This window comes from Camelus dromedarius, chromosome 11, assembly GCF_036321535.1.
Source record: "Camelus dromedarius isolate mCamDro1 chromosome 11, mCamDro1.pat, whole genome shotgun sequence".
NCBI lineage: Eukaryota > Metazoa > Chordata > Mammalia > Artiodactyla > Camelidae > Camelus > Camelus dromedarius.
The window spans coordinates 4,895,777-4,910,554 of NC_087446.1; the positions used below are offsets into that span (position 1 = coordinate 4,895,777).

The 14,778-nt window shown below is 49.3% G+C and overlaps 1 protein-coding gene across 2 annotated transcripts in view; it reads left to right on the plus strand.

Moving 5' to 3' along the window:
• EFCAB6 (EF-hand calcium binding domain 6) overlaps positions 1-14,778 on the plus strand; it is a 180,553-nt gene that overhangs the window by 89,726 nt on the left and 76,049 nt on the right. For both annotated transcript variants that reach the window (XM_010983456.3, XM_064491386.1), the window contains 2 exons: positions 11,628-11,742; positions 13,973-14,106. In XM_010983456.3, the coding sequence (XP_010981758.3) occupies positions 11,628-11,742; positions 13,973-14,106 (249 nt within the window). The remainder of the gene's footprint in view (positions 1-11,627; positions 11,743-13,972; positions 14,107-14,778) is intronic.

Here is a 14,778-nt window from a genome sequence, read left to right on the forward strand (position 1 = left end):
TGTATGGAATGTCTTTTTTTTTTTTTTTTGTCTTTAGCAGCTTCTAAGGGTTTCCTCTTTGTCCTTGGCGCTCAGCGGTCTTACTGGGTGTGGCTAAGTGTGCCTTACTTTATATGCATCCTGCTGGGCTTCACGGTTCTTCTTGGATCTGTAAGTTGTGTTTGAACAGAAATTTTTGTGAAAAATTCTCAGACATTATTCCTTCTCCTTTTACTTATACCCCGTTTTCTCGATTCCTCTTGGACTCCAGTCATGTGTGTTAGGCCTGGTCACAGTACCCACTTATCTCCTTCATTCTGTGATGCATTTCCCATCATTTCTCTCTCAGTGCTTCAGTCCTGTCTTCCAGTTCATTAATCCTCTGTTCCACTTTTTTCCAATCTCCTTTCCTTTGCTAAGCAGGTAGATCAGGAACTGATGACCTTAAGCCAGTTAGGGACTGAGTTGACTTGGGGCTGGAGTGCAGTTTTTCAAGGCCCCGTTTGCCTTTTTTTTTAAATTTTAGTGGAATTACTGGGGATTGAACCCAGGACCTCATGCATGCTGAGGACGTGCTCTACCACTGAGCTATACTCCCCCTCTCTGGCTTTTTTTTTAAACTCCTGTTTCTAGAGGGTAGTCTTTAAAGTTTTTAACTCAGAGCCTGGTTATTCTCTGAGCCATAACCCCTGAGAAATCCTGAACTCTATCTAACCTTAGTTTCCTCAGGACCACAACAAGGTGACCAAAAAAAAAAAAAAAAAACCTTTAGCTTTTCTTAAACTTTCTGCCTTGATTCTTAGTCTTCAGCCCCATGTGGCTTCCAAATTCAGCAAATATCTTGAGGAGAAAACTGGCTCAGTGCCAGGCTCAGTTCTCTGTTTTCCCTTCTCACCAGGAACCTGACTATTCAAGTCTCTGACTTTGGTCCCTGTGGCCCCACGAGCTTATCACGGGCTCTACCTGTTTCCCTGTCCGCTGGTAGCAACTGCCTGCCTGGGCCTCAGCCCCGATGATGAGCCCTCACCCTGCTCCCGGAATGGGTGCGTGACCCACTTCCCGTCCTTCTCTCAGGTTTGTGTCGCTTTGAGGCCTGGTTGTATTGGCAGCTCTCTCTACTTCAGACAGATGTTTTGCTGTTTTGCTGTGTTTTCCCTGACTTTTCTGTTTGTTCGCAGTGGAAGCAAAGGTCTGCAAGCTGAACAGCAACCCTTCCCTTTTTGATGGGCATTCACTTCTTTTTCTCTTTTTCTTCCTCTTTAAACAATTGTTCTTTACGTATCTCTACATATTAATGCCTCCATCTTCACGGGGTGGATTCCCAGGAGTAGGATGGCTTGGTTGAAGATAATATATACTTTTATTTTAACACATGTTGTCTGTGTGCTTTTTTTTAAATCCACTGTAGCATTTCGTATTTGTAACAGCTGTGTATGAGAGTGTCTTTTTCTCTAACCCCTGTTATATAGCATTATAGCTCTTTTTAATTTTTGCTGGTCTGATAGTTTTAAAGTGATAGCTCAGTTTAACTTTAATTTGCATTTATTTCCCTGACTACTAGTGAATGCATGGGCTGGGCTTTTTTTGGGTTTCTGTTTTTTTTTTTTTGCCATTAAGAGTTGTTCTTCTGTGATTTGCCTATTCACATCCTTTGCCTGCTGTGACTTATAAGAGATATTTGTTTACTGTAGACATTGTTATTTATCCCTGTCCTCATGAGAAGCCCAGGGCTCCCACTCCACCCCCATCCTCTAGATTGTTGCCCTGGGACTCTCTCCCCCCGAGGCTCTGTATCTCTCTCCCTCCGGCCCCAGCCTCTACTCCCGGCTGCCCCAGCTCTTCGCTGACCCTTTCCCTTTTGCATCAGCTCCAGCCTGCTTCTCTCCCAGGGGCACTGCTTCCTGCAGCCCTGCCCTCCTCCCCAAGATGTACGTGCTACAAGGTCAGCTATCTGCCCCTTTCATTCTTTGCCCTGTCCCCAGCATCTAAAACAGGACCCAGCGCAAAAGAAGTGCTCAATATTTTTGGAACAAATCTAGTCAGTTTGGAAGCATTGTAGAATTGTGGTTCAAAATGCTGACTCTGGAGCCAGGCTGCCAGGGTTCGAATCCCGCTCTGTTACTTAGCAACTGTGTGCCGTTGGGCAAACCCCTCTGAGCCTCAGTTTCCTTATCCCTAAATGGAGATCATTTTAGTAGCTACATGGTAGGATTGTTAGAAGCATTAAATGAGCTGATATACATGTATTTGTTTCCTAGAGGTTTGTGTCAAATTCCACAAACTGGGTGGCTTAAAACAACACAAATCTGTCTCCCACAGTTCTGGAGGCTGGAAGCCCGAAATCGAGGTGTTGGCAGAGTCGTGCTCCCTCTGAGGGTTGCAGGGAGAGCTTCCTTGCTTGACCCAGCTTCTGGCCGATGCTGGCAGTCCCCGTCTTCCCTCAGCTTGGCAGCTGCCATCATTCTGATTTCTGGCCTCTTCCTTCTGTGTCTCTGTTTCTTCCTACAGTGTCCTCCTCTGTGTGTGTCTATGTCCAGACTTCCCTCCTCTTATAAGGACTCCAGTTGTTGGATTTAGGGCCCACCCCAATCCAGTATGACCTCATCGTAACCCGACTGCATCCGCAAAGGACTTGCTTCCATTAAAGGTCACGTCCCCAGGAACCTGGGTTAAGACGTCAGCATATCTCTGGGGGACACGGTTCAGCTCAAGACCAGATGTGAACCGTTCCAGTAGGGCCTGGCACCTGAGGGCAGGGACTTTGCTGTTTTAGTCACTCTTGTATCCCTGGTGGCTTGAACAGTGCCTGGCATATAGGCATCCCCAGTATCTCCTGAATTAATTAATACTCTATTAAGCCTTTGCCTTCTGCACTACAAATATATTTTCAAAATCTATCATTTGTCTCTTTGTTTTACTACATCTCTTGCCATTAAAATGTTTTACATTTTTATACTAACAAATATATCTATCACTTCTTCCTCTTTTCTTTTTCTTTTTAAAATAAATTCTGGGTTTGTAGTCTTGGTCAATACGGTTTCATTCTTCTACCCCACCCCACCCCTACCCAGACCTCCCTCCTATATTTTGCAGATAATCTCCCAGATTTTCTTGCAAGAATCTTTACTGCTTTATTTTTAAAAAGTGAATGCTTAATCCATATGGAATTGATTTTTGTATGTGGGGTAAGACAGGGCTCTTCCATATCTTGTTTCTGTCATTTGTGAAATTCTCATCATACTAGGTTCTACATCTGGAAATTCCCATTTTGTTACACGGATCTATACATGGTATTCTGTATCAGAGTAATATGGTTTTTTTGTTTTGTTTTGTTTTGTTTTTAGTTTCGTACAACAGATCATTCCTTATTTTCCTTATTTTTCTTCCTTTTTATATTTTCTTGGCTACTCTCAGGCCAGGTTTATATTTTTCCACGTAAACTTTATCCAGTTACCCCCAAGTGCATTATTAGGACCATAAGTGGACTTTTTATTAAGCTTATGTATGAAAAGGTACCTGCTTTTGAAATTGAGAAGAGAGAAACAGACAGGCACAGAGGAGGGTGTGGCCACTCAGGGGCGGCTTTTCCTGCTGCACTTGACTTTGTGCTTGACTTTGGGCCCCGTGGTTTGTCCCCACCTGTCCTTTGAACAACAAATGCGACTCCAGGCCTTGAGAACAGCCTCCTGTGAGGGAGGAGTGGCTTGTCTGCTTTCATCTGCAATCTTCACAATTTGTCACTGAAGTACTGGGCTCATTCATTCGTGGAACACTCTTAAGATTTTACACGTGTGCAAAAGTGTGCTAGGTTCTGGGTATTTGCCCCCAAGGCTAGACATGTCTGGTCGATTTACTAGTCGCCCCTGGGTTTCCCCTTGCTACTGGAAACTGTCAGGTCGCCTGGTCCTCTATGCTCATTTCAGTTTCTGAAGGTTGCGTTTAGGCTCAGCATTTTGTCATTCTGAGCCATCGAAACACAACTTTAGTCTTGTTGTGTTCTATGGGGATAATATATTTTTTAAAAAACCACTAAAGTAAATCATCGTCATTGTTTTCATTGTCATCATCATGCCTGCAGCAAAGCAGAAAAGAAAAACCCACTGTTGTACAACTTGGTGGTGGTTGTTACCAAACCATCGGTCTGTCTGGACGGTCCAGAAGGTGGGAGGTTGGATCGTTTTTGGAAACGAGGTTCAGTAGCAGCGCTGACGGACTGGGTGGAGTTAGATCAGGTGGACCAGGCAGGTCTGGCCTACGGACTAGAAACTTGTAGACTGGGGGGTGGCTGGGTTGTGATCATGGTATCTTCCTAGAGGTCACAACACGGCCACCGAGCTTGCAGAATCCCATAGACTCGAGGAGCTGGAAAGGACCTCAGAGCTCGCCCACCTGCCGTCACTCTGTCTTCCCTCCCCTCCCTCACGGTTGTTCACCTTCTCAGTGGATGCTTCCCTTACCACACGACGCTGGGCCGGGTTGTGCCCATGCTTGACACGGAGTGTGGCGGGTGTGCCCTGAGCAGCAGCCTTAGACCTGCTCGCATGGCGTGGCCTGGCCTGGGGCCCAGCCATCTGCTGTTAGGAGAGTTCGCCCGGGGCAGCGGCTGTGCCTTCAGCTTGGTCCCCAGAATGAACGCAGTGAACCCCGACCTGCAGCCTGACTCAGAAACGTCCAGCCAAGCCCATCTTACACCGGCCACACTGCACTTGACCTGCAGACCCACTAGTGCAGGAATAAATGTTAAGTTGTCGCACAAATCACCACATTTTGGGTGCTTGGTTATGCAGTCACTGGCTCATAGTGTCTCTGTCCCTGTCGCTGCCCGGTTCCAGACACGTGGTCCACAAAGGCCTGCGCTCTCTGCAGACTGCAGGCGGCTCCTGGCGTGGGGCTGGCGCTTCCCAGCGTGCGGCTGGCTAGAAGGAGCCCCCACTGCTGTTATTTGTAGAGCCCGAGCCTCTGCTGTGAGTCCAGACTCAGCCACCACGGCTGCGTTGTTGTCAGGGGCTGCCAGGCGTCCCCGGGCGGTACCCCCAGCAGTTATCTGGGTGTCTCTGTACTCAGGCTCGACCTTGGGGGCGGGTGCTTGCGTCTCCTCAGCGGCTAGCAACCCTGTGAATGTGGGGCCGGTCCCCCCCGCTCGCCCAGTGCTGAGTCGTGAGACGGTGATGTCTCATGGTGTCCGGCTGACTCGTGTTCGGCCCCCTGCCCCACCACTTCCTGCTGGGCCTTCCTAGCGGACAGATGGCTTATTTAGCCTTCAAGGGCTTTGACCTCCTCGTTGGTACGATGGGATTGGTCATGTTTCCACTGAGGAGTTGTGACGCTTAGATAAGAGTGATGGAAGTCACTGAGGACAGTGGCCAGCACCTAGGAGATCTGCAGTCACATTCTCTTTCTCGGTGACAGTTTTGAAGCTTCCATGACTCCCTGGAGTCAGTGTTTGCAGCTCTGAAGCCAGCTCTGGCCCTGGTCATGAGGCCACTGATGCTGGGACTCAGGGCTGGGGATGCTCACCAGCCTTAATTCCCACATCTGAGCCACGGTCTCCAGAACAGCCCCCCCACCCAACGTCTGCCCACCATCAGTGTTCTCACACAAGGAGCTTTTGTCTGAGATGCTCCACATCCTTTGAGCACATCCATTTCATTCTTTGCAGTATTCCTGTCACTTAAGAAACAAAAAGGAAATCCCATTTCTTTACCTGCACTCGTAACAGGCAACAGCATCTCAAACTAAATAGACTGTGGCCTGTGCAAGGGACAACATCCTGTTTGCCTCTCTGTGGGTTTGCCTCAGCTTTGAACACTCTGTCTTGCTGGGGCCACAGGGACAATCAGGTGTGTGTGTCTGAATATTCTGAGAAGCATTTGCCAAAAGAGTTTCAACTTTCTATTCAGGGACAAATCTGTTTTGAAAGTTCCAGAATCTTTTCCAGCCATGGTACTCTCATGCCTAGCACCAGACTTGCATGTGATCAGATAGTCTTGATGACTGGAATTCTCCGATTATTTCTGCACTCTGGGAGACTGTGGCAGCTAATAGGGGGAGAGGAGCTGGAAGATCAGGTGTCGTTGGGATGGGGGAGTGGAAGGTGGGAGATGGGGTAAGTCTGACTTTCTGGAGAAGACTTTTTTGCCTGTTTCTCTTTGACTATGAATGGATATGTCAAGAAATAGAAGTAAAATATTACTTATTAAAAGTAAAACCCAGAACTCTCTTTGGCTTTATCACAAGTATCTTAGATCAGAGGCTCTCCAGCTTGGGAGGAATGGCTAAAAAAGCAGTCTCCAGATTTTGTACCCCTGAATTCTACCTTCTCTTTGGATTGTGTCCTTTAAATCTCTGGCTTATGAATAAACCTTGGATCCCCTTAACTGAGGCAGACTGACATTTTCAAAAGAGAATGTTACTAAGTATAGTAGTAAGGGGGAAACAGAAGTTGTTGTTCAAAATTTATTGAGTATCTACTATGTGCGCCTGGGATACAGAGGTGAAAAGGAAGTGCTGGCAGTGTCTCTACCCAACAGCAGTTTGCTGGGTGGCTGCCATGTGTGAGGCCCCAGATGAGGGACTGTCTAAGATAGAAGCCTGCCGAAGGGCCGTGGAGGCTCACAGAAGAGTTCTGTCACTCCGGCTGGGAGGGATGGGAAGGCCTCCCCTGAGCTGGTGAAAGCTGGGGTTTATTTATTTATTTTAAATCCTTCTTTAAAATTTTTTTCTTCCAGATTTCATTGAGATATAATTGACATACAGCACTATATACTTTTTTGAGGGGAGAGTAATTAGGTTTTATTTATTTATTTTAATGGAGGTACTGGGGATTGAACCCAGGACCTTGTGCGTGCGAGGCATGTGCTCTACCACTGAGCTAATGCGTTCCCCACCAGTAGCTGGGTTTTAAGGCTGTGCCTGCTGTAGCATCCAAGCAAGCATTACGGGGAATTCTGCTTCCCATATAGCTGAATAAACCTCTACCAGACCAACCTTCCCAAAGATAGCAGTGTTCAGTAAGTAAGGCCCTGGAGAATGGAACTAAGCAGACAGATTCTGGAGAGGAGTCCACTCTTGGGAATGGGAATAGTAAGGTTGCTCTTTTTTAGCTTTTCACCTGAGTGAAGACTGAAGTTGGTGCCACGTAAGGTAGATAAAACTTTGATGGAAATCCAGCAGCCTCTCCAGCCTGAAGAGCCAGAGAGCAGAGAGCGGTCTGACTCACTAATGCCATTGCACAGCACAGGGAGAGTGCATGCTCCAAGTTCTGTTCACAAATTCTGCCCAGATCTTTGGCTGACCTCAAACCAAACAAGAGCAGGGCAGGTTGCAGAGAGACTAGATGAGGATGAAAGAACCAAACTGAGATTTAAACTGCTGCCCAAGAGACAGAGTCCGGCCGGTCTACTGCTTACGCAAATAAACAAAATGTAACAGAATCCAAAATCTCCACACCAGAACCTTCATTATGTCCAGGATACCATCCAGATTTACTCAACATATGGAGAAATAGGAAAATGTGGTCTTTCTCAAGAGAAAAGACCCTGAGATGATCCAGATGTTAGAATTAGCCCAGTCCTTTAAGTAACTATTCTAACTACGCTCAGTGATGCAAAGGAAAGTATATTCATCATGACTGAAAGTATAGGAAGTCTCAGCAGAGAAATAGAATTTATGAAAAGAACCAGATGGAAATTCTAGAACTGAAAAATAAAATATCTGAAATAAAAATTCACCATATGGGCTTAACCACAGAATGGAAATGACAAAAGGAAGAGCCAGTGAGGTTGAAGGTGGATCAATGGAAGTTATACAAACTGAAGAAGAGAAAGAAAAAAAAAGTAAAAAAGAATTTAAAATAGACCAGTGCCTCGGAGACATGTGGAATAACGTCACAGGTCCAGCACAGGTGTAATTAGAGTCACACAAGGAAAGGAAGACCAAGGAAGAAGACATACTTGGAGAAATAATAGCTGAACTTTCCCAATTTTTGGTGAAAAGTTTACATGTATAGATTTAAGGAGCACAGAAAACCCCAAGTAGGATAAATACAAAGAAAAATGACAGATAAACTGAATACCAAAAGCAAAGAGAGAAGCCTTAAAGCAGTGTGTGAAAGATGACACATTAAAAGAGGAACAATGCTTTGCATTACTGTGGACCTCTTATCAGGAGCAATGGAGGCCAGAAGACAGTGGGACAATCATTTTTACATGCTGGAAGGAAAGCAGAAACAAAAACAAACAAAAAATCTCCCACCCCACGATTTACATCCAGCAAAAGTCTCGTTTAAGAATGAAGGTGAAATAAAGATGTTTTCAGATAAAAAAAAAAAAAACTAAGATAATTCATTGCAAACAGATCTTCACTATGAGAAATGCTAGGAAGTTCTTCAGGCTGAAGGAATGTGGTACTAGGTGGAGACTCAGATGATCATGAAGGAGAAAAGAACATTAAAAATGGTAAATAGCCAATTAAATATAAAAGGCTATTTTTTCTTAATTAAAACTGCCTCTGAGTGCTTAAAGCAAACATTTTAACATTGTCTTGTGGGGTTTAGAATATATGTAGATGTAAAAAAGTGACACCTACAGCTTAAAGGGCAGGGGCAGGGCACAAACCCTTGTGGTTGCAAGGTTCCTATGTGTCATGTGACGTGGTTCAGTATTACTAAAGAGACTGTGGAAAGTTAAGGATGCGTACTATACTCCCTAGATCAGCTGCCACAAACGGTGCCAAGAGGCACCGCTCACACAGAGACTGGTGGGTGGTTCCCCCAAAGCACAGGTTGTCTGCAGGAGCCAGACTCAGAAAGACTGAATCACTCCTTCAACTTCCGGTTACTGGGCACCTGCCCGGGAGCACCTGTCTTCACCCAGAGAGCCCAGCGATGATTCCGTGTCATGCTGTGGCCGCCTATGGAAGAATCAGCCTCTGATCTAAGTGATGTCCCCAGAATGGCGGAAGTGACAATTTGGTGAATCAGAATATACCAGGTCACGGTTTGTTATTCTTTGAGGAACTTTTTTAGGGAACCATGCCTCCTAGAAAAGACCAAAGGGCAAGATTTGGATGGTTAAACACTTGAAAGTCTGTTTTGTAAGCGCTGCAGGTTAGTCCTGCATTGTATTGCAGGCTGCTTCCAAGGGCTGTGATCAATCGAGTTGATTGCTGCCTGTTCGTCTTAGAGATGACCGGTGCAAGGGGAGGCGTTAGAGCCTCTGATGTTTGAGAAGGGCTCAGCACCCCTGCTGGCAATGGCGCTCTCTGGGTATCCTGTCCTTTGTGGTGCTCTGTGCAGGCGATGCACGCCTGCAACCTCTGGGCAGGCTGCTTAAGGCATGCCCCACCTCCCGGTGATTCTCAGCCCTCCAGGCTGTGAAACATTTGCTTACAGACATTTTCTTACCATCTTTTACATATGTTTTTATGAAGGACTAAGCAGGAGGAATTTGCAATGAATAATTCATGTATAATTGTTTTCAAAATATATTTTTCAAAAAAAGCAACCAATCTATCCGTTTCAGAGCCCCCCTGATGCCTGGGGCCGCAGCGTTCTGTCTAACCGCTTGCACCAGCCGTGCTGGGACAGGCTCCTGTGCAGAGCCGGGGCGGGCTGTGTGTGCGGAGCTGTCAGAATTCCCAGCCACGCACTCCTGCCCGGGTCCCCAGGCGGGTCCTGGGGATGATCTTGGAATCCAGCGCCGCTCCCCCGAGCCCCCAGGCAACACAGCCACACCTGCGCCCCCTCCCTTTCTCTCTGGTTCCCACCCTGCACCACACACATCCCCAGCTTGTTCACTTCAACACGCACACAAGCCATGCCCAGGCCAGCGAGCCACGGTCATCTTCATAGATGGCCAAAGGTGCCCGCTCCTGGGTCCTTGCCCACATGCCAGAAAGGCTGGCACCAAAGCAGAAAGAGCCGATGGCTCACGGCTGCTGTTGACACTCCGTTGCCCCGCAGTGGGTTTCGATTCTGCAGCTCTGGTCTTTGAGGGGCAGAGCAGGAGTCGCCACCTGTCAGATCCGGGCGGCCAAGGAGAACCTGTCTCCTGACAGCCTCCCGGGGAGACAGGGGAGAGTGGGAGATGGCGTTCCGAGGGCATCTCAAGGTGTTCTGTCGAGACCCAGATTGGCCTTTGCCTGTGTGGCCTGTTTGGATACACGTGGGGGCACCTGGGGTCCCTGGAAGAGCCCTTCCCCCACCTCCTACTGTCCTTTCCCGTCCGTTTCCACCTGCGTGGTTCTTTGTCAGGGCCCCAAGGACCGTATTCCAACAGTCGGGCTCATCACAGTGGTTAAGAACTGCCTTTGAACCTCCTAATCACTTCCTAATCACATGACTGAGCAACTCTCATAGCCTCAGTTTCCACATCTTTAAAATGGAATTAGTAAGAGTGCTTTTCCCACGGCTTATGCTAAGGATTCAATGAGCTGTAACATCGGTAAAGATCTCAGCAGGATGCCTGGCAGGTGATGGGCAGGAGTATTGGCACTGGATGACAATGATAGTGATGAAGATGATGACGATAGTGGGCACTGTCTCATCACACCCTCCTCTTCCCTCCCCCCATTCAGCTTCCTGTGGCACCAGAAGCCCTGACATGCACTGGCCTGTGTACTGCCCGCCCCCAGCTCTCAGGTACACCCCTTCTCCTAACCCAGCTCCAGCCTTGGCCCCCCCAGACAGCCTTCCTGCACCTGTCCTGGGAGAGTCCAGCCATCCTGGGCATCTTTGGCTCTCAGATGCACACACATTTTGAACTGTGATTCAGTGTCCTCTTCTGGAAGGAAAGCCATGTTTTCTCCTTTAAGCTGTGACTACTTTGAGAGCAGCAGGGTGGTGTCTTCTGTTGCATCTATATTCCCGGCAGCATCCCTTCTGGGGGCTTCTTCTCCAGGCAGGTAGCTCCATCCAGCTCATTGACTAACTGGCCATTGGCAAAGGGTACCAGCCCCGCCTGCCCCTTGAACAGCCCCGCCGTCAGTTTCTCCTAGGAAGGTGTCATCTCCTAGGAAGAGTCAACTAGATGATTCTGCTCCGCTGTTTGCAATGCAGGGAAGTGTGTCTTCCCGGTTGCCCCCACGCCCCACCCCCATCCCCCCAATGGAAACCATTGGTAAACAGCAGATTATATGTGCTGAAGTGAAGGGGTCACGGATAACTTTTAGCGAGGGACTCACATAAGGAGGGGAGGAAAGGATGTCCATGGGTCCTCCTGCAAAAGCCACAGTAACTTGCAGATTAAACTGTGGCCCATAATGAAACTCCTCAATTAAAACTCTAGTTTTCCCTCCTCAAACCACCTTGCTATATTTTGTTCGTGTTGCCTAGGATGTATGTGAATATAAATCTGACCTATGAATCTTGAAAGCTGCTGTAGTCACAGCAGATGTGAACTTGGAAAGCCCGGCTGGCCCGGCCGGCCCGGCCTACGGGGAGCTTTGCAATGGGGGCTGCAGCCCGAGTGCCACGCGACAAAGCCTGTGCCTTTGTTTACTCACTGGCTCAGCACACCTTGCACCAGCCGGGATCCAGGACACCCAGCCCCGCCCGTGGGTGGGGGCAGATGAGCAACAATCACAGGCTGGGCCAGACAGGGACCCTGGGACAGCCTAACAGCCTCTCCCCTCGCTGTCTTCCCTGCCAGGTGCTGGAAGATAACGGGATGCCCATGGCCGACGATCAGTACGCCCTGCTGACTGCAAAACTAGGATATAAGAAAGAAGGGATGAGTTATCTCGATTTTGCAACAGGATTTAAAGGTAGCTAACAGCCAAGTGCAAACCAGGCTCCCACCCTTGGCCCTGCCAGCTTTTCCAAGTGGGGCCACAGGGGTCTGGGGTTGAAATAGTGTGAGCAGAGATGTTGAAACGGCATGTGTTCAAAGACTGGAAACAGACATTATTTGTTTAATTTTATCTGACTGTGTTTCGCCCTTTGTTTCTCACTCAGCAGAACTGTGAGTGTAGAAGTTTGTCTGATAGAGCTGTCTGCAAACTCAGAGCACAAATGGTTTCTAAACTTCACTCCCAAGCCTGCCCTTCTCCAATCACACCTCATGTCTTTTAAGGTTTTCCTCCTAAAAAGATGCTGGTTATCTGGAATTCATGACACCCATGCATGCACGGGCCAGGCACATATTCTTCCTCCCTTTTTGCAGATAAGGACACAGAGATTCTAAAAGATTCCATGACATGCCCAAGATCACCGGCCACTGTCCCTCCCCTCTCCCCACCCCAAGTGGTGGTCAGGAAATTCATCGTGTGCAGTGCAGTCCGGGCTGGAAGCTGGGTCCCCCCGTTTGCACCTGCTCCTGATTCTGTTCCCCCAGCCACACGCCAGGCAGACAGATGACCAACACCCAGAGAGCCCCTCACTTTTTGGCTGTGTGGTCCCTCACTCTCGTCTCCACTCTTACGGAGATTTAGGTGGACAAATAAACCCTCTGGAAAGGCTGCAGAAATCATGCATATGTGCCGATGGAATATGCTTCTATTCTGATAAATTGCACCACAAGCTGGATGGGGCGGAGCCCGGAACTCTGCATTTTGCCGTCCTCCCGAAGTTGGCCTAGGAGACGCGGTGGGTCTCAATGGAGACACTGGGACTCCCCACCAGGAAAAAGAGAAGGTCCCATCCAATCCCCTCGGACTTCATTTGTCAATCCTAGAGGGAAAGAGGTTTTGCACCCCCTGGAAAAGCACGAGAAACTGTAGAATTTTAGAATTTTGACACTTTCTTTGGCTATATGTTTTGAAGTTTTTTGATAGAAAATAAAAAGAAGGAAAAGGAGCTCACATTTCTTTTTGGGAGTCCATCCAGTGTGCCAGGCGCACCCATTGCGGAGGTGAGGGATTGGGGCCCACAGTAAGCGGTCACGTGCCTGAGGCCCTGGAGCAGTGAGCCTGTTACCAAGCGGGCACCTGACGCAGCAGCCGTCGGCCACACTGGCTTCCTCCCTGCCCTGGCTGTTCTTCCCCCTCCTTCCCCTCCTCCTCCGTCCTCTGTCAGCGCCCCCAGCACAGGGCCAGATGCTGAGGCCGGCCCAGGACAGGCATCAGGCATCGGGGGAGGTGTGACCTGCCAGGCGTAACAGACTCAGGGGAGGCCACCCCAGCCCAGGCAGAGGTGAGGCGAGGTCAGGTTCGAGACCGGACTAACGGATGCCCACAAGCTCCAGATGCTCCGCCTGCATCCATCCCGCAAACCACAGCAGTGGGGAGAAGGTGGCTGCAACGTGTGCAGAGCACACGTCCAAAACCAAGTCCCAAGCTCGTGGCCTGGCTTCAGACAGGGCCGCACTCCGGTCATCACGACCTGCGGGAAATGGGTTGATGTTTAAGTAGAGGTTACACTTCCTTCCTCAGTTTTAAGGGAGGAAGAGGGCCAGATGCAGCAGTTAACCAGCTGGGCTTTGGATTCAGCTGTGCTGTCGCGAGCTCTGTGACCCTGGGAAAGCCGAGCCTTCCTCTCCTCAGGTGTGGATGGGCTATTAATAGGTTTCCTCGTGTATAAACCAGGCATAAGAGGAGACTCTACCTCTGAGGGGTGTTTAGAGGGCCAGGAAGTGTAGGGGGCCGGTAGCGCAGCATCTAGCAGATAGACGGTTGGGAGGATTAATGAGTGGTGCCTGCTCACACACTCCTGTGTTTAGGACATGATTCTAGGAAACAGAGCAGGAATCCTCACTCTCTGCCTCTGAGACAGAGAGATGGACGAGACATAGTCCCTGCCCTGGAGGGAGGATGGAGAAGCCAGACGAGGAGACGTGCCGGATGGGAGCACGGCCCCCCGACAGTCTGGAGAACAAGTTCTTCTTGTGATGATGGGAGACACCAGATCAGAACAAAGTTCAGGCTGTGCTCAGTCCGCAGGGCCGAATGCCTGTGTAGTGTTCTACCAGGACTGGGGACACAAGTCAAGTGTCGAAACAGACAGCAAGAAGTGTTTGCGCCCCTGATGGAAGTCTTCTGGTTTATGGCATTGTTTCAGATTCTAAAATGAATTGGCCGAAAGTGACTCCATCTCGGACTCCAGTTCTCTCAAAAGGCGGCTCGGACAGCTACTTTATAACTGCTGAGGACTGCCTGAAGCAGTTCCCGCCGAGAATGAAGGAGTCCTTCCGGGTAAAGTATGACTTGCAGCTGCTCGGCTTCTCTGGACCCCCCGCCCCCTCCCTGTGCACACTGGTTCAGCCGCCGTGGGCGTGACTCCCGGGGCCCGGGCACAGAGCGCTCCCTCGGGAGCCTTGGGCCTACCCCTTCTCCCCTTCCCGGGGCGGGGGCTTGTCTCCGGGTTCCCTCCCCTCCCTGAGGCCCTTCCCTCCTGTCACTTTGCTGGGTCTGCCTTCTGCCTCTCAAAAGCCTTGGAGAAGTAAGGCGACCCTCTTCACAAGAAGGGGAGGTGGGCAGGGGCATGACAGCCCAAGTTAAAGCAAATTCAGGATCCTTTCAGCCATTCCTTCCGCTCCATTTCTGCACTCACCAGACAGGCATCACGTACTGACGAGATGCTGGGATCTCTGCTACAAGCTGGGCGTGAAGGATGAGAGGCCTGCTCGGGGAGCTCCATCCAGCCCAAGACACAGACGGTCAGCTGACAATTCAGACACATCCTGACTGGCTGTCCGGTAGAGGGGCCGGTAGTGTGCTGCGGGGGCACAGGGACAAAGACCGTTAAGGAGGGCTTCCTGGAGGAGGTGACTGCTGAACCAAATCTTAAACCCTCAGCATGTGCTGACCAGAAAAAGAAGGGAGCAAACCTCAGAAGAGTGGGCTTGCTCAAGGGGGTGGCAGCAG